The 19,579-nt window shown below is 37.8% G+C and overlaps 1 protein-coding gene across 2 annotated transcripts in view; it reads right to left on the minus strand.

The window, feature by feature from the left end:
* The window catches only part of FAM193A (family with sequence similarity 193 member A), a 78,437-nt gene that overhangs the window by 37,282 nt on the left and 21,576 nt on the right, over window positions 1-19,579 (minus strand). Inside the window, exons 2-6 of one of the 2 annotated variants that reach the window (XM_082282546.1) lie at window positions 9,130-9,195; window positions 6,219-6,464; window positions 3,796-3,962; window positions 3,366-3,533; window positions 1,065-1,299 (exon numbers count right to left, since the gene is read on the minus strand). In XM_082282546.1, the coding sequence (XP_082138672.1) occupies window positions 1,065-1,299; window positions 3,366-3,533; window positions 3,796-3,962; window positions 6,219-6,464; window positions 9,130-9,195 (882 nt within the window). The remainder of the gene's footprint in view (window positions 1-1,064; window positions 1,300-3,365; window positions 3,534-3,795; window positions 3,963-6,218; window positions 6,465-9,129; window positions 9,196-19,579) is intronic. The other variant, XM_082282547.1, reaches the window with a different exon arrangement.

Below are 19,579 nucleotides of genomic sequence, written 5' to 3' on the forward strand. Positions count from 1 at the left end.
TCACCTCTGTATCTAAGTGATAAAGCTGGGGAAGATAAAACAGACAACAGCAAATACAGAGCACTGACAACAGAAAAAAAAGCAGTAGATATGCTCAAGCTTCTTAATAGAAACATCTTCCTGTTTTGCAAGTTCACTTTTATGAACTACCTCAGTAATGAAACTCTGCTTCCTCTCCACTTTATAGCCTCACCTGCAGCCATCATAATCTATGTAGTATCTATTTTTTCCTCTCTTTACCCATTTAGACAGTCACTTTCACCTAACTGGCAATAAAATCCAAATTCCCCATTTTATCCACCTTTTCTTTTCCTACTTGCAGAAAGTTTACACAAGAAAACGGTTGGACAGGATAAGGACATTAACATAGGATGCACAAGAAAGGATTAATAACAAAATAGGATTAATAACCCTCTAAGACCTTAAACAAATAGAATTATAGAACTTGTTTACTGTATTACTGACTCAACGGACAGTTACTCAGGAAGAAATTTTTAAGGCTACTGCCTCTTTTATACCCAAAAATGTAATCATAAGTCTAACATCACAATCAGTTGACAAAAAAGAAACATTTATGGACGAACTTTAGAGATAATAAATTACATAGCAGTTTAAAAGTCTGAGGCAACACAATCTTTTCAAGTAGCCATCCTAGACTGTGAAAAGTTGAACAATTTAAGTTAGCACTACACACAGAAGTTGGTGTGACCTAATCATGGCTGTCAAGAAACCATTAAAGATTAACAGAGAAGTGTGTTCCACATTAGAATATCTAGTATTTGTGAATCTGCTTAAAGATTTGTTTCAGAGTAAGTGCCACAAAATTTCCCAGCTTCTTCTCTGCGAACAAGATAATTTCATCAAGCCACTCTAAGAAATGCCTACTCCACACTTCTGAATATTTAATCTGCATTTTCAGAGATTTCAGAATCTCCCTGTCTCTAAGGATGAAAAATGAACCTTACAATTTACAACTACAGAAGACACCTGAAAGAGCCCAGAAACAACTCTGTCAGCATTAGCCCTGGCAAGCAGGAGCACACAGGCTGTTTTTTTAGTCTTACCAGAGTAACTAGGAAGGCGCTGATTGTACACGCTGCCTGACAGAGTGCACTGTATTCTTCAAGTAGGAGTGAGATGAACTGCTGTGCCTGGGGTGGCCCTTCTGTCGCTAACGTTGATGCAACCTTAGATCCCAGGGACAAGTGTCTGAGCAGACGAACCTTCATTTCAAGCACATATTCCCTAGCCTGCTGTTCCAACCGTTGATAAAGCTGATATGGATCTCTTTCACAAAGCCTTTATTTTTAGAATATTTGTGACAAAAAAGAAAAAAAAAAAAGAGAGCATGTAATCAACAGTTTTCATTTTCCTAGAAGTATTTACCAGTTACCATTATCATCCTCAAAAATAATCTCAGTGGCTCAGGTTTAGAGAACTACTTTAAACCTCAGAGAACAAGTCCAGTCCCCTCCTTCAAAACTGCAGAACTAAGCTCCTTTGGGACTAGGATGCTTGCACACCTAAGGAGCAAACTGATTTAGGGCTTTACAATTTCATTTCAACTTGCAAGCTCAAAATCTTAACTTCATTTGCATCCAACCCTACAGGCACCCAGACTCTTCAGATAAGGCTCTTCACAACTGCTCCATGTTCTTCTTAACATGGGACAAATTTGTGTCTACAGAAGAAAACTGAACAATGGCTGCTTTGAGCCACTTTAAATAATTCAATTTCATTCTAAATTTCTGTGCATGGAGTTTAAGCATGCACAGAACGCTTTGGTTTTTTTGCAGTACAGGGAGGTGGGGAAGAAGAAATGAATGGGGTAAGTACTTAAGAGTTAGGAGAATAGAAGTCTGCAGGTATCTAATCCATGCTTTTCCCTCACCATTCAAAACCAGTCCTATCATATTGCCATCAAGTATTCCAACGTACAGTAGGGACATTACTTGGCACCACTACTTATTCCAACAAAGATGACTACACACTCCATTTTTGCCAGCAGTGTCTAACAAGAGCTGAGCACGGAACTGGGAACTTCTGCCTTTTAAACCCAGTTACTCAGGTGTAACATGGTCTTCTGCATACTACCTAAATGAAGGATTCTTCTGGGGTTTTTTTATGCATTCAATACCTACAGTGACTATCTTTGTGAAAATTCTGCATGACATTAGCACCACAGACTGGACACACTGGTGCCTGCCCAAACTGTATCCTTTTATATTTTACACTATAGAGACCATAAGAAACTCAAGTGAAAAATAATCCAACTGACATTTAAGGTTTCTTTCTTTGAGATCCTGTTTCTGTCTTTGTATTTTAATAATCTCTCTCAAAAGTGAAAAACAGTTCTGAGTAATCAAAGCTCCTGAGTACATCAGAAAGCTACACAGTGTACGTTTTGATTTCCAAAGTTTTTCCATTAAGGAGAAAATGCGTAACGTCAACAACCATTTTAGCTGTGATTCCATTTTAATTACCAACACACTATGCAACATTTGAACATCTTTGATTTCCAAGCCTATATTGTGTGTTTTGATCACTTACAAGTGTGACTAATAGGGAGGGACACTGTATTACTCTGCTTGTACACAACTCATGTTCAAAACCAAACAGTTTTTATATAAGCAATGTGCAATACGCTTATTTAATTATCTCTTAAAGCCAGTTCAGGTGTACAGTCATATTAAGAGCAGTGCTAGATTAATTTCTCTTTCCAATGCATCTTTACCTCACCAGAATTTGGGTTCAACTAGAAATTGCACATATGAGAACTACAGCTGGTTACACTGGTCAGATCTCAGTATATTAATAACATGTGAAACCACGGAGAACAAGAACTCCTTGATCACACACTGAATTAGACAGAAACTGAGATGATCCTACTGGAGCCCTTTAAGGTTTGCCACACTACTCTTAAAAAGCAAAAAACCCACCACTAAGGATCCATTAAGCCCATCTTCAAATTCACTTCAATACCTAGAAAAGTTACAATTGAGACTTCTAAAATAAGAATGAAATTCTTGGACTCCACCTAATCTAGTGATCAATGTCCAATATAACTTTTTTTTATTTTTATGAAATTTCTTCCAGGTGATACAATCACAGTAAGGTGCAAGCACTAACTACTACTACTAATTCAGGCTAATTCCACAAGGTAAGACTTTCACGTGGGGCAATTCAAACTTAACACTGTCTTATGAATAAGGTCTTCTGAAGAATAAGATTCTGGGATCCTTTCATAATTATACATTTATATTCCTATTGCAAACAGCATATGAATTTAATAGCTTCCCATGCATCCAAACTAGTATTGAAAAATCCTGAACAAAATAGAATTAATATTCTTTGGAGTGATATACCTATCCACCAGCTCCTTCATTCCTTCTTTATCTGGTACCAACGACTGGTCTTGGTCATCTGCCAAAGGGGTCCCAGCTTGGCGATAAATACACCGAACCATGTATCTGACTTCAGACCAGTAATTCTGAAGCTGCTGAGGTTCACGTTCAGGCTCTGCTGAGTTTTCTCTGCATGTGAAGACAAAAATAATTACCCTCTATTTGTATACATCACATAGGTGTATTGATTCCTACTATTCCAGAAAAAAGCAAGTACATCTGAAAATGCCTAGAATAAAGTATTAAGTTGGGTAAATACTGCCATCCAGAAATTACTGTTACTGTCAGACAACTGGTTTCAAGAGTTTAAGCACACATGTACAAACAAGCTACAATACTGCCAAAGTCTGACTACAACAACCACGCTGCTGAGGTTGAGTTCAGTTCTTACCTGCGTTCATTACAGGCCTCACAGTTGCACGCTATGTCTGAAGGAGAGGAATTGCTAAGATCTGCAGCAGGCACCGTCTGTGCACCAACAGTTATTCTTCCCCCTCCTACAGATTCCTGCTGTGATCCACTGTTTCCAAGAGGCATGTGCAAAAGGAAATCTTGGCTCTGAAAAAAACCCAAAACCAAGCAGGTAGCCTTCAGTTTGTAAGGTCTGCAATGTTATTAGGTAGGCAAATATTGAAGTGGCAATTCTTAATGCTGCATATATTTTGGGAGGACACTCAATCAGGCACAAAGAATTAGTCTTCCAAAAGCCTAATAAATACAAGGGATGGACTGAGACGACCAACGATACAAACAGAGCTTTGTTTCTAATGACCAAAGTATGCTGGTTATAATTATCACCTTTATGTGATAAACATAAACATAAACTAAGCTAAAGGAAGGCTTGCATCATCCACACTTAATCATAAACCAGCACTATTTCTTCAGTCTTCATGTAGCAGTATGTTTGGCTTCCAGAGTGTAACAATCCATTCTAGCAAAAATCATAAAATCTCCTTGTTTGTACAGCCAGACACAGTATTTCATAGCAATGGATGTTAGAAAGCTGCTGCCATTGGAAATGGATGCCATCTCCTGTGCACAGTGCTGTTCAAATCTAGCAGATGACACAGACCACTTGCCCAAGACAGCTGCTATTTTTGTCTCCAGTTTCTCTTTCTCTGTGCTCCAGCCCCAGGCACACACCATGCTTCTCTCCTGCAACCTCCCAAGTCTGCCACCAGATTTCCCTGGCACCAGGCAGAGATCTCTCCCACATCAGTAGTATGATTGAAGATGGTTCTTTTTGGGCCCCAAATCCTGGATCAGGATGCAGACATAGGTAAGAACAAACCTGCATGCAGTTGCTACCAAGGAAGCTAATGAGAGCAAGAGCAACCTGAGCACAGGAACATCTACAGCAAACCACCTGTACTCTGACTTGCAGTCACTGGTAACAATTTTTATTGGTTTGGGTTTTATTTTTAGCTAATTTTGGCTTTTTTTCCCAACTGGCTTCTCTAATTTGACTAGCAACCTAATTCATATAGTGATCTTTTTATGTCAAGCTTCCAATCTGGAAAACCCATTTGCTATCTACTTTTAAAAATTCCTCTTTAAAAAAGTAAACAGTTGCCAAATTAAAAGAAAAAATGCAAATTTTTATTTACACCTGGAGTATCTATAACTTAACAAAACACTTAGAAAGCAAATCCTGCCTTCCTTGCACATCTAGGACACTTTTTTTTTTTTACTAGTTTCTTAAACAGAACTTAAATGTGTCAAAAATTTTGACTCAACTGAACAATAATGTGCCTCAGTCTTTCTGTGCCTTCAACTCTCTAGGATGTGTTTACTACCACACCACCACTAATTTCCTTAGATGTAACTTCTTTTGATTAGTTTTACTACCCGTGTTAATAGCAACATTATCTGTAAACACAAGTTGTATACAAGTGATACACTCTTAAATTTTCCTCACAAAAACGTTTTTCACTATGCTTTTAACATGAGCTTAATGACACCCTCTATACAACCCCTCTTCACAGTGATTTACTGAAATAAAAATCTGTATGTGCACAGCCTATTAGCTCTCTGCAAGGAGATGTCAGCTGCAATCTTCAGTACTTCCAATTATCCCAAGTGTGTGACTTCCCAGGTCAATCCTGAAGACTTGGTTCTGCAGTATAATATAGTTTACTTCCAATGAGGTTTTGCTGGACCTGTCAATGAACTTTTAGTATCTTCCTGCAACACTAAGCACAGCTCTTACACGAGGCTGAATTTATGACTTGAAATATTAGTACCACCTATTAAATTGTTGCTTGCAGTGCTACCAAGACTAGGAAACTGTTACATTCATGCTATGCAAAGCTGTGCTTCTTTATTAAAAAATAAAGGAAAGAAAAGACAATGACGCTCAGAAATCTGCAGGGAGGTGTCAGTGCCAAGTGCAGTGACTCAAGAAATCTACTGAAAGAACAAGGAAGATTCAGATAGTTGACCTATCACAAAGAGAGGAAAACACAACATGAGAAGACAGAATAGAAAAATGTGTAATGAGTAAGGTCATGTTGGAAAGAGCAGAAGAAACTGAATTTAAGTAAAGTGGATAAGGACAAAGCTTGAGATCCAATGAAGTAAAAGCAAAAACCTCAGCAAAAAATGGATCCAAACCTTGCTCTACTTAAAACTCCACAACTTAGAACCAGAACTCCTCGCTTTTGGAACAACTTGCCTGTTCAGTTTATCTCATAAGAAAACCAACTCAGCATCTCCTAAAATGCTTTTTAAGCATTTACAGTTCCAGTGGTTCCAAGGCACAAAGTGACATGTAGCCCATAATTAAGCATCTTCTCAGTCTGCTGCAGAACTTACCACGAGAGATTGCTCTATTGTAGCATGCCTCTCCTCCTTTTCGACTGTTCTTCGACAGTCTGGACACACCCACAGTGGAAGATGCAGCATATTGTTTGCTTTTGGAGATGTGGAAAGTGCTGTTTTGCTAGAATTTTTTATTCCGCTCTCTGGAAGCGAAGTATCTTTTCGTTCACTTCTACAAAGAAGACAATGCTCGCCAGTTGTATATGGTGCCCTTTGGCCCAAGCCAAAGGTAAATGGTGTCTGCAAACAAGTGTTTTGATAGGTAACTGGTTATTCACAGAATATATACCAGAAAAACTTATTCTGACATTTGAAACAAACAACAAAACCCCCAAAAAACAACACATGTATTTTACTAGTCGTTATAAAACAGTGAATATTTGGAGTGTCCCAAAACCAAACACAGCAGTCTCAATATCCATGGGGCAAACGATTCTGACTACTAATACACTACCATTTAGAAAGAAATGTTTTCAGGGAGCATGGCCTACAGTCTTTCCCTCTAAAATATTTCAGCCTAGATGTAATAATCTAGTAAGTAAAATTAAAAAGGGATAGTACAAATTCCTTTTACTGTCATCCTTTACAGACAAAAAAGAAAAATAACATCTTTGAAGCTCTGTGACACTTCCTTTTATAATACTGAAATATGAATGAATAATACCTGAAACAAAGTAACTTTCAGCTAAGCTTATTACAAAATAAAAGTTTAAATCAGTTTCAACAAAACAAATCAGTGGGGTCCTAAAATCCACTATCAGCTTTGAATAAAGTAGACTTGGCAACATAGGACAGAGGCAGTTCAAAATCTAAATTCTTTCTCAAGATGCTACAGTGCATGAAACTATGGTTCAGCCATGAAATGCTGATTCTTCACCAAGACTGATAGTCAAAAACAAGTCAGACAGCACAAGGCAAAGAGAACCCAACTTTATCAGACATAAGAAGACAACTGGAACAAAATATCATTTAATAGCAGGATCACAGAGTTGCCCAACTATAACTCTGCCTTAGTTAGCAACATATTCTATGTGCATCAAAACAGCTAAATTCTTTCTCAAAGAAAAAGTAAACTTTAAGTAGATCAGGCATTGCTCTCGATGCTGCTCCAATCTCAATACTAACAAAAAGACATCTTTAATGATCTTGTAAGGCTGAAGGACAGGTGAACACTTCTTTAGGGCAAAGGACCAGTTAAAGCTAAACCATAATTCACTCTCTTCTTGTCTTAACAACAACAAATCAATTCTCTATTGCTGACATCTAAAGAAAAGCAGCAGAGCATTATAAACTGTGATTTTTGTGCTCTTCACATTTGGAAAACTGACAGACTCAGCAATATGGAAAGACAAACTAAGAATTCTAGACATAAAAACCCGAAAGACACACTGAATTCATCTCCACAAGTACCTTCCTATATTTCAGAAGTTCATGAGAAATTTAACAGATTTAGTAAGAACAGCTAACCTTTTCTCACTGTTGCCACTTCTAGAATTTGCACCTAAGCACTAAGGCAGGAAAAAGAACACAGTTTCTCCAGGAGCCTGCTGCAGATTTTCAGGAAACCTTCTCAAGCAGGAAGACTCCCTCTGCCACCTGAAAGGCTGGGACTGACCAACTCCTTTATTGGCTCTACAAGCACCAACAGATTTCTCAAGTTAGACATTCCTTTTGGCTGACCTGCACTCAACTGAAGATCTCATTCATGCCTAAAACCCCTGCATTCAGGAGGCCATGGCTGCTGATGCCTTAGCCCTGAAAGTTCCCTTCTTAAACGAATTTTTTTTAAAAGCCAGATTAAGTCCCTGTAAGAATGATGACATCTTCATAGCTATTTTGCAGGCAAATCCTTATGAACACCATTTGCAGGACATCTTCCAACAAGTAGGAAAAGAAGAGGACAAAATGTAAAAGTTCAGAAGTTAAGACAACCTGACACTTTTTTGCAAAGGTAAAGGTCATGGCAAACACACCTCAGCCACTCTGCAGGGACTTCTAGAAATTGTGTTTGCGTAACTTGGTTAAAGCTGCACCACAATCATTAAAAAGCTATGGCAAACACAGGAGGAACAATAATCTTTGTTCTGGCCAGACTCAGTGAAACCCTAACAATCTCCCCATTGGGCCCATATTTACGACAAATTTGAAACTCAAATTAAAGCCTTTGGTTCCTAGAGCACAATGCAAACCAAGAATGAAAATCGAAACTTTGACAAAATCTAGACCATAAGCATCTCTGATACCTGTTATGATTCTGTCCTGCTAAAATGAAGCTATAAATTGCAGTTTCTCATTTATTTAAAATGTGATGAATGCAGTGACTGTTCATGTGATCATTTCAACAGGAGCAGTAAACTCTTGCTGGATTAGGAGAGCTTGCAATTAGGTCACATTTGTATGTCTCTTCAGCATCATCAGAGCAAAGTGCAACTTTTGGGAAAAGCAAGATATTTTTCCACTAGTCAAGCTTCAAAAAATGTGGGCTGCATCTCTACAAGAAAACACCCAGTCTCACTCACACTCTGAAACACGTTCAGATATAGCATTCATAAATGAAAGCTGGAAGTAGGACAAGTTGGAACAGAAGTAACTGCATCTCTGCTATGTATTTAGATTTATTTGCAAGAATAACTTTATTACCATAAAACAGCATAGGTTTTTTTAACATCCATGTCCAATTTCAAGCATACTACAACAATCAAATTTTACTTTAAAAAAAACGCTTCCACTGCTTTTTAAAGCTTGAATAAGGAATCATCAGAAACTGACTTCAATTAGCGAAGTCCCAATCTCACACAGCATTCTTTTTGAAGAGTTTGCTTTAGTACCTTTAATATTGCTTAATATCTCCCATTAGTAAATAATTCTGCTTTTATATACACCCACAAAATTTGACTGCACATACCTGAGAAACACCTGTGAATTCTGATCCAACAGAACTGTCTGTAAACTGTGTACCATTTAGCGAAACCTGGGAAAAAGTAACAACAGATTGGTGACAATAGTTTATTGTTAAAAGAGCTTTATAAAAATTAAACAAAATCTTCCTCAGTATCTTAAGACTGATACAACAGCTTTTGCAATTTGAATCATTGCTCTACTGCAGAGATGGAAATCTCCTTTTCTTCTGTAAGAAAGTTCTACGGATGCAAAAGTTTGGATTTTAAACTTTTGCACTAAAGCTATTTTAGTAGTAACTCCGAGCTGAAATAACTGATACAGGAAAAGAGTCATAAGAAAAATTACATTTTTCCTTCAGTATTTGATTGTTTGCATTTAGCTTTTATATTTGTATTGTAAATCAAAACAATTAACAAAGATTCTTGCATTTTGAAAGTTCAATACCATATTGCTTAGAAAGTAGGCAGTGTTAACCAGAAGAGTATTCCACACCAAGCCTCCCAATGGCATTGAGCTATTCCACTGCAGCAGCTTTCCTCCTGCCCCAGGTTATAACTCATACAGAAACCTCCAAGATCTCATCTACACAAGTGCTACACAGACTACACCGGATAGCAATGAAGTGCCTTTTACAAGCCCCAAGTGTTCTCACACAGCATTATTTGAGGACACTAAATCAAGAGTAAAGCCAAGACAATGTATGAATTCAAGCCAGTGACAATGAAGAGCTCTAGATCACACCAAGTTGAAGAAAAGGCATTTCATTTTTGAATAATGAGAAAGGAGAAATAAAGTCAGTCAATTATTTTAGTCTCTCTCTCTTCTTGAGCACTCGTTGAGCATTTGAATTTCAGGTATCAATTACCCCATGCCTCTGTTCCACCTTTCACACGTTTTTGCTAAACTCTTTTTGCCCTCCAGTTTCCCACCTATTGCTGTTGCATATTAACGTTTCTAAGACTGCTGTAAAGAGCACAACAAAACCAGTCTGTTTGATGCAAGAACCCCGACATCTTGTGTGTTGTATTGACAGAATTCAGAAAACATTTCTGCCCTGTCCCCAAACCATACTCTGACTGGAGTCATCCTCAGTGCAAAGGAGCATCCTTCAGGTTTTACACATCCACAGCATTACCAACTGCTCAGTTTAGAGACAGGGAGATTATTGCAAAGTCACTGCCTTCAGCTGAATTTTTCCAAAGGCAAAGAGGTGGATTGTCAAATCACTGCTAGAGAAAATACAAATAAGAACTCGCACAACTTCACTTCCATACCCTATGCTATCTTTCCAGAGTAGATATTTACAAAAAAACCCCTCATACGCAAGGCAAGCATCTCAGGTCTAAAATTACGGGAACAAAAATGCTTGCTGTGTTCCCTATTTTTACTCAGACACTTTCCAAAAAGTGGAAAAAATAACGGTTCTTTGCTTAAAGAAGTCTACTTCAACAAGAAAAGTTATCCTCCAGTCCGGAGGTCCACTGGTTATTGGCATGCATATACATTAAAAAACTAAGAAACCAGTATGAAAGTTTAGAATGAAATAGTTATCTGCAGCTAAAAACATTTTTTTGGAGAAAATTAATGAATAGAGAAGTTTATCTGAAGACATTACTTATTCATTAAGAGAGTACATTTACCTTCTTTACATTCAGGACAGTGATAATGAGAAATACACGAGCCATCACATTGAAACATGCAGGCATTGAGTGACCAAGCTAAAGGTACTCAGAAATGTTACAAAAGCAAAGACAAAAACAATGGGAGGTTTTTCTTATCCACTAAATGACACATGAAGCCAAGACAAATTACTGAACACCAGGAAAGACTCCTTCATGGAACGAGTTGTCAGAAAAGCCGTCTCTTGATCCTAAGCACTGTGCAGAATTTGCTTAAAAATATTAGAGTAACCCTCCCCCAGAATTTAACAGTGATCTAAATATCTGCAGGAGCAACAAACACCAAGGAATTTAATGAAAGGAATTAAGACAAATAGGAGGAAACAAAGAGAATCATCAAAAACTAAGTGTCTGTAGGCAATGAGATATAAGACATATGTGAGGCCTAGAGGAAATACAAAAATCACAAAAAAAGAAGGACTTTAGTGGGGATGTATAATGACATGACAGGCAAGGAAGGAGATGGCTAAATAACATTTTAGAGAAAATATTAGAAGAATTTTGTAAAAGCTGTCCAAATGAGGCTCAGACAATAGGAAGTTAAAAACAGAGAAAAAAAATACAATGAGACAGTCCCGCAAGTAATTTAGGGAAGGAAAAAAAAAAGTATAAAAACTACAACTAAATCCTTTCTTGAGGCACATGAGAAGCAAGGAGCCTGTCAGGATCGGTAAGGCTAAAGTAAGTAAACTAATAGAAGCATTAAAAAAAAGCTTATATAAGCTAAGGTCAGGGCAAAATGACCAGAATTATTTTTTGCATGTTCATGTTCATTATGGAGGAACTTATTTTCCCAGTAAAAGGCTTCTTTACAGAAGATGCATTAGAGGATCTGTTTCAAAGCAAAGCACTGCTAGAAGAAAAAAACTAGTACAGAGAAAATGGACAAGAGAAAAATTAGCAAACCACCAAGAGTGGATGACATTCAGCCAAGAGTCCTAAAGAAGCTCAAGGACTTCAGAGTTGCACTAATAATTTCAGTATGTTAATGCTTGCTTTGTACTTCACTAGTACTAGAGGAGTAGATTATTTTTTTTATTATTTATTTATTAAGCTTTCAAAAGAGAAATTGCTGTTAGCCAAAGTCCGTAACAAGAAAGTGCCTCAGATGACAAAGTTAGCTAATAGCACTAAATTCTTCATGTAACTAAAGAGACTGAAGAATGGCAGAAGGACCTTGCAAGATCTAGTTACTGTGCCATATGTTGACAGATATAATTCTGTGTGCAGAGAATTCAAGTGGATGTGACAAGCTAGACAGCTGTCACTTCTGGATAACCCTAACTTTTTTTATTTAATTTTAAAAAGCCTTATTTTTTCATTCCTTAGTATCCTTTTTAACGATTTTAAAGTTTTGTGTTTTAAAAAGCTATTTTATGAAGGTAAATGCCATAAGGAAGGCTGACACGGATCGATCATCAGGAACATCTGAATCTCCACAAGCACTTTTCACCATAATGAAAAGCGTGTGTGTGTGTGAGGTATTTCTGTTCTTACTATATATGTTATTTACAATGGAAAATATACAGAGAAATATATCTTGTGTTCCTTGGAAGTTACTGTCACACTAACCTACCTTCTCCAAAACAGTGATTTTTCTGGAGAATAAGGCATACAACATTTTGGCACAGCATAATTCATACCAGAAAGCATGAAGAAAGAGGGAATCACAGTTTAAACAATACTGCCTGATTACACCAGAATGACCTTGAAGAACCAGTTGAGCAATCAGAAAATAAGCACTCAGAGACTACCACTATTTGCTCTAATAGCCTGTCACTATTAGACCTTCAGGAGGCTGACACATTACTAGACAACACACCCCCATCTCTCTTGCAACTGAAGCCTTGTGATGCCACACAAGCATCATGAAAGTGAGAGTGATGCAAGATCTCAGGAGAGCCCAGGAACAGAAAAGCACAGGAAGGAAACTTAGACTCAATTCACCGTCACTGAACCTTAAACGGTTCAAAAGAAATGTGATGCTCAAAAAAGGAAAAAAAAAAAAAAGGCAAAAAAAGACAAAACAAAAAAAAAACCAAACCAAGATTGAATCAAATTTCTCCCAGAGAAAAACAGCAAGGACAAATTGCACTGATTTTCTCAGGTGCATTAAGAAAGACAGACCAGAAAAAAACCAATGTTACCAAGAGACAATTACAGCCACACTTAATTCTACAAGGTCCTAATATAATAACTGTATTCCATACCACTAGAATCAATTAGTTTATTTTTATATAGGGAGTTGAAAATTAAGTTTGTTGAAACATCTGTAAGTATCTGAGTAACACTAAAGAAACTTTGGCCAGCTACCCCTCCCAAAACCCATCCAGATGTCTTGTCCATGCCACTTGTTCTACTGCCTGCATTTTAAAGCCAAAACCCATATGCCATGGCTGTCCTGTGCTCTGCCTTCTCTCAGGCACCTCCAGCAGCAAGCCCACCCCAACACTGCTTGGAGCAGCTCTGCCTCACCTCCCACTGCTGTCACCCATCACCCTACGGCAGCAGCTCTCTCAAGTCCCACTCTCTGCTCAAGACCTCCCTCCCTGCAGCCCCAGTGAAGCTCTGACTTGGGCACGCTCCAGTCGCAGCCTGAACTGTTCCTCTCTTCTCCCAGACACAGCTAAATTGGTGACAGAACTGCTGCTGGCAGATGAGTGATGCTTACAAAATCCTAAGTGACTTGCAGATATGAGGAATGATTTCTTTATGCCTTTAGTTCAACAGATAGCAAACAATCTGATTTCAGTAAGTGAAAATTTAGGATCCTTCCCCCATAACTCAAACTGATTTAATGATAAGCCATTGTAAAAGTCAAATGCCTGGTGCATGAGGGGAAACAATGATAATAAATGCATCAGAGAGACATTCAACATAGTTAACAAACAGAATCTGATGCAGGAGACCCCTGGACTGGTAAGACCTGTGAAAGCACACAGCAGGAGGATTATTCTACACATGCAGGCAGGTCTCTCCATTCTCTAGCAGCAAGTACTGTCAGACAGGACAACATGCTGGCCAGATCTCTAGCACAGCAGGGCTTTGAGGTTTGCTTTAAAAAGCACTGCTCCTGAACACAGGCAGGAGTGACCGCAGCCTCTGCAATGACAGTAGCCTGTGCAAGACATGTATTACAGCACCATAGAGATATGATGATGTAAAACACAGCAGTAAACTATCAACACTTATCCCTTCCTTAATCCTTTTTTAAGTCCACATTATACCCAGTTAACATCTGGTATAACCCAGTTTTTCAGAGGAAGAGCAAACTGAAACAGTTCTACTTGGCAGTGTCATCACTCTTGCCTATGAAATTTCATTTATTTCAATATACTGATTATTTTTCATCTGCTTTAAGAAACCCATGAGCATTTTTAAAGGCATTGGAAGTATATTACCAAGAGACTAAGCAAAGTACTGCCTGGTTTCTCACAGAAAAGGTTGTCTTGGCCATACTCTGGAAAGGCCAGTGCCATGCACCCACCCACTTGAATGCAAGAACAAACTCCTCCACCAAAATACCATAAGCCCCTACAAGATATCAAGTACTGCAAAGCTGAAGCAAACCAAAGCATATGCCCAATAAAGCAGAACATACTCTGCAAAAAAATAGTGTCTTCTGTCATTTTTTCATCAAAGTACTTGTTGTTAAGGGTGGTCTAACACTGAAAGAAACAGTCCAGGGAGGTCTTGGAATCAGATAATGATTACCCAGAACTACATTCAGGAATCCTCTTGGAGAGGATGACCACATCCAAATACTAATGGTCAATAACAACATGGCCAAGAAATGCAGAAGTGCCCTCTATCACAGCATGCCTGGGCCTGCTGCACTCCAGCTAGGCTGGCCCAAGGTCACAGATGGTCCCTGTCCACAGTCAAAGTCTGACACCCAAGTGGAGGTGAACAGGAAACTTTTCTAACAGAAGGGAAGATAGAAGTCTGAGGAGTTCTTATTTTTCGTTTTTAAATAACCCCCAAAAATAGAAGAGCTTTTGTAGTAGAAGAGCATGATCTCTAAGAAAAGAATACTAAAATGATATTTTTAAAAAGATTAGAGGTAAAAGTTTTCTTCCTAGAAAACTCCACTGGAGTAAGGAGAATGCAAAATTAGCATGCCCAACAGCAGGCAGGAAAATAATCAGTACTGTGCAACACATTTACAGGTTCATTAGCACAGCAACATTCAAGCAGCTTTTAGAGTCTTATTATTCATTTGGAGGGGAGGGAAAAAGTCTTTTGCCATCAGTTATACAAAATTTAATTTCTAAGAGTTTTGAATCAGTAGCTTTAAAATAGGTAAATATTTGATGGGCAAAAGGGAAAAGCCTGGAAGTTCCTACTCCAAACATAGCTATGGTTTAGCATGAGGCAGTAGTGAAACGTGTCTTGGCGGGGGAGGAATGTATAGACCACCAATTAGTTTTATTAACTATAAAGATAAAAGATGAACGAACTACCATAGAATCCCTCCTTGATCTAGGAGTGTTTTGATTAAGAAACTGACAAATATCTAAATTTTTCATGCCATAATCACACACATCTCTAGTGACACTGAACAGAATGTAGTTGTACATCCTAACATAGACTTGCTTGCCAAGGAGTCTCAGGATTATAGAAGAGAAACAGATAAAGTGGTTATTAATTATCTGCAACCGTCACCAACAGGGAAAGTTGTGAAGGTTTCCTACGCAAAAAGATCCTTGATTTTACTAAGGGTGCCAAAATACCGAATAAAAACCAGCGCAAGCAAAGACAAGGTGATAATAATTGAAGTTCAACTATCCATATTAAGGCAGCCAACACCTGATCTGGCCAATTGAGTAACTTTGCAGACTATCAATTCATTTTACCAAGTGTTCTGTCCTTGGCATTAATATTCACAAACACCTCAATTATCCTTTCCCAGCCTAGCCTGCATTATTCTAGTGTAGTCCATACTCTTGAGATTGAAAAAATGTCAGTGAAGAAAAAAATACACATAAACAAGTCAGTGATACCATGAGTCAGTCCCCTGGTACTCCTTTGAAAAGCTACTGGACTACACATAATTTCCAACAACCTTTAAATCTTTATGTCAATTATCAGGGATATAAAAAAAGTGAAAGCTGAGAAAGAACAGGCATTCCAAGGAGTGTTAAAAGGCTTTTGTGACTCTCTTGATATATAGATTTTTTTTTTTAATTTTGATATTATTTTCAAATATAAATAAACTACTTTTTAGATATTAAATAATTCAGAAGCAGGAGAAACGGAAGTTGTCAGAAGCTGAACAACAGTCAAGAGTAAAGTGTTCATGACAAGCCTGTCAGAGGCTCCAGAGGGCAAAAGCTCTGCACACAAATACAGCCAACATGTTGACTCAGCCCTTATATTGGCACCTAGTGCAGAGCACATCTATGTTCAATACCTTTAGTACTTAACAGAAATCATTAAGAAGAGATTTGCTGCAGAACACCACGTGAGATACATCAACTAGCTCTGAAAACCAAAACATCACAGATTCATGTACCATCTTGTGTATATGTATTCCAATGGGGCAGGGTGGAAATCCTGTGACTGTAGAGCACTCCAGCCAATTGTACCATGCTCCCTCCATCATGCTTCACCAGAGGAAATTACACAGTCAAGGGCTAAACACAGGAAATGACCTATGAAGATGGAAGGAGGAAGAGAGACAGTGCTGGCTCTAAGAAAAGATTGTTCATCAACTTGAGAATTCACACTTACTTTGTTTGTAAAGACAACCAAGAAGCAGAAATATGCAGAGCAGAGAGCAAGCATTACACTCAACTGCAAACCCAAATAATTGCAAGGAGCTAACAAGGCTATTGTTGAGGCCACTCAATTTAGCCCTCCAACAGGTGAAGTATGATATTACTTCATATTAGGGACAACATATTGAGATAAAGATATACTTGGCAATAGACAGCCAACACCTTAAACCAAAATTAGGTACTCCCTATCCAAGCACCTTCCCAGAAAATGCTTACGAAAACTGTTTCTCTGTTGAAATGTGCTACTGCCAAAATAAACTTTGTAAGATTCCAGGTTAAATCCTCTTTAGCCAATATAACAAACATTCTTATATGAATAATGAGGAAAATACAAATAAAACCAACATTATGAGACTTCAGTAATTTTAGTGACACTTCTATTGCAATGGTCGTATTTTTTATGTAATAACATTGAGCTGCAGCGTTTTCTTTATTAAGTCAGATTCCTTATTACAGAATCTGACTAACCTGCAAGACAGGTTCTCTGAAGGCTTCCCTTCTTCAACAAGTCATATCATTAAAACTTATCACTTTGCTTTAAGTAAACATAACACTATTTTCATAGTTTAGTAAAAGCTAGTCCTAAAGTAAATTGCTGATGTCAAGCAAGCCAACAAGCTGAGGGTGGGGAGGTTTAATCTGGAAAACTCCATCTACCTTGCATGTAGGTAACAAAGCAAGTGTACTATAAATGGCTAAAATCCCCCCAAAATTATTCCTCTCCCCACACCCACAAGATCTCAAATCTGAATTGCTTCTTTTACAACAGTGAAATCCTTTAAGACCTTTGATACTAAGTCAAAATGTCAATGGAGTTTTCAGCAGAAACTGAAATTAGTTCATATTATACTTTTTTCCAGTTGAGGTCTTGGTTTTTACAGTTCAGTCTAAGGAGAGGAATTATAAAATTATAAGTAGCAGGCATATACAGGACTTTTTCAAAAAGACCAATGCTTTCTGGTTTAGCAACAGTTTTGTGTTAAGAGTGAGATCAGGGTGAGTGGGGAGGCTGTCCCCATTTCACCCATTTGGGGAGATACCCTATAACAGAACCAAGATGACAAGTGCCTACTACTACTTCCTGCTAAAACTCATGTCTAAAATATTTGGCCAACAAGACTTTTTCCCAAAGAATTTTTGTAAGAAGCAAATATTTATAGCTAATTACAGGGATGGAGGAGGAAGGAGAATAAATCACCTGTACCCAGAGCTGTTTTTCAAAATGAGGCATAATATTAGTAGTCTGAGAAAGTTAAAGGTATCTTTTCCTCCACATTTTGCAGAAGTGCTCATCATGCACTGTCAGCTTCTGGCAGATCAAATACATGGATGACTTTTAAAAGTCTGTGCAAAAAGTATACATAATTAAGTTTTTGTTTTGTTTTTGTTTGCCCAGACATACACAAAACCTTTAAAAACAGAGCAGGGAGGAAGGAAGGAAATCAGACAGCACTGGACAATGGAGAAGAAAATCAGTTTTCTTTCTACTTCTAGTTCTGTAAGACTCAAGACCTCTGAAAATTAAGTAAAATCACCACTTCTTGTGGATTTACACAGAACTGATTATTTACCTGCTACATTTATTTTTCCCTTGGATTCTCAGTGCCAAAATAAAACAATTCCATTGTAGCACAGTAATCAGAACAAACTGAAGTCTAAACAGCTATTTAAAATTCACAAGCCATCAAACCTGGACTGACAAAAATCTATACTCAGAAACAGAGCCATCTTAAATGACACAATCTACACTGCAAAGAACAGCACATGAAACTCCCCAGGGCAAGTTTTTTCTCAGTAGTACCTCAAAAAGACAACTTTGAAGTAGTACTTTGAAAAGAACACAGATACTGTTACTCTGTAATAAGGAGGCAACATCTATATTCTGTGCCATTCCTCCCACACATTCTTCAATAGCACACTCTGTTTTCTTTTAGATGAACCAATCTAAACTCAGGAAATGAGCACCTGTTAGGAAATAAGGAGTTCACAGGTTATATTTCACAATATGAAAATGTCAGCACACACAAAAAAGCCATGATCTTTACAGGAACTGGGAAGAATTTATAATCCAAAATTAAAAAGATGAAACCCCGATCTGTATCCTGTTATAAGACAGAACAATCTACAATCATGTAACTTTTTAAATGGAAGTTAAAGCAAAGTTGTACTCGAATAATGTTTTTTTAATCTATTTCACTTTGTTGAACAAATGACTTCCTTGGCCGTTAATTTGAATGATGCCAACTTTAACTATTTATTCCATGAAATTTACAGATGGGTATGTTCAGCCCTACCTCAACAACTGCCACAGAATTCACCTTCCCTGTTCTTTTATTTTAAGAAGTCTCATGTGACAACTGATCACTATCAAAATAATACTCTAAGAAATAAATAACTAAGAAATAAACAGCTGCTTTGTAGAATGGAGTGTACAGACCCCACTAGAAGTCCCTTCTGTGCTCCGTAGATACTCTGAATTAAATTCCACCATTAAAACGAAACCTACATAAGCTGTAATTAAGAAATATATCTAGGCACTGCCTGGCACATGATCTCATGAAATTTGTCTTGACAAAGGCCAAAGACCTCCCTGAACTAATTACTGTTGGGGGCTTTTTCCATAAGCAATGATCTGGGATAACCCCTATTTGAAAACTGCAAGTAGCAAATAATCTCTAAGAGAATTCATCTAGGCTCAGATTCAAACATAAATAGTGGTCTTCATCATCACTTTTCTTCTGTTACATATTCAGATGCTTTTATCTGATGAGCCATTTTCTCCTTACATTCCAATAAAGTGGAAAGGGTTAGACAACAGGCCCTCGGAAGTCAGGGACACAGACAATTACATCATCCCTCCTACTAAATACTCACAAGAACTGGTAATTCTGGAAGAAATCCCTGCTGGATACCTGATAATCTCCCATCTGACACCACTGTGAAGAGATTAAAGGACCAGGATTGTCTTTTTCTTTTTAATTCACAGAATATTGTG

Source organism: Coloeus monedula (assembly GCF_965178545.1).
Source record: "Coloeus monedula genome assembly, chromosome: 5".
Classification (NCBI taxonomy): Eukaryota; Metazoa; Chordata; class Aves; order Passeriformes; family Corvidae; genus Coloeus; species Coloeus monedula.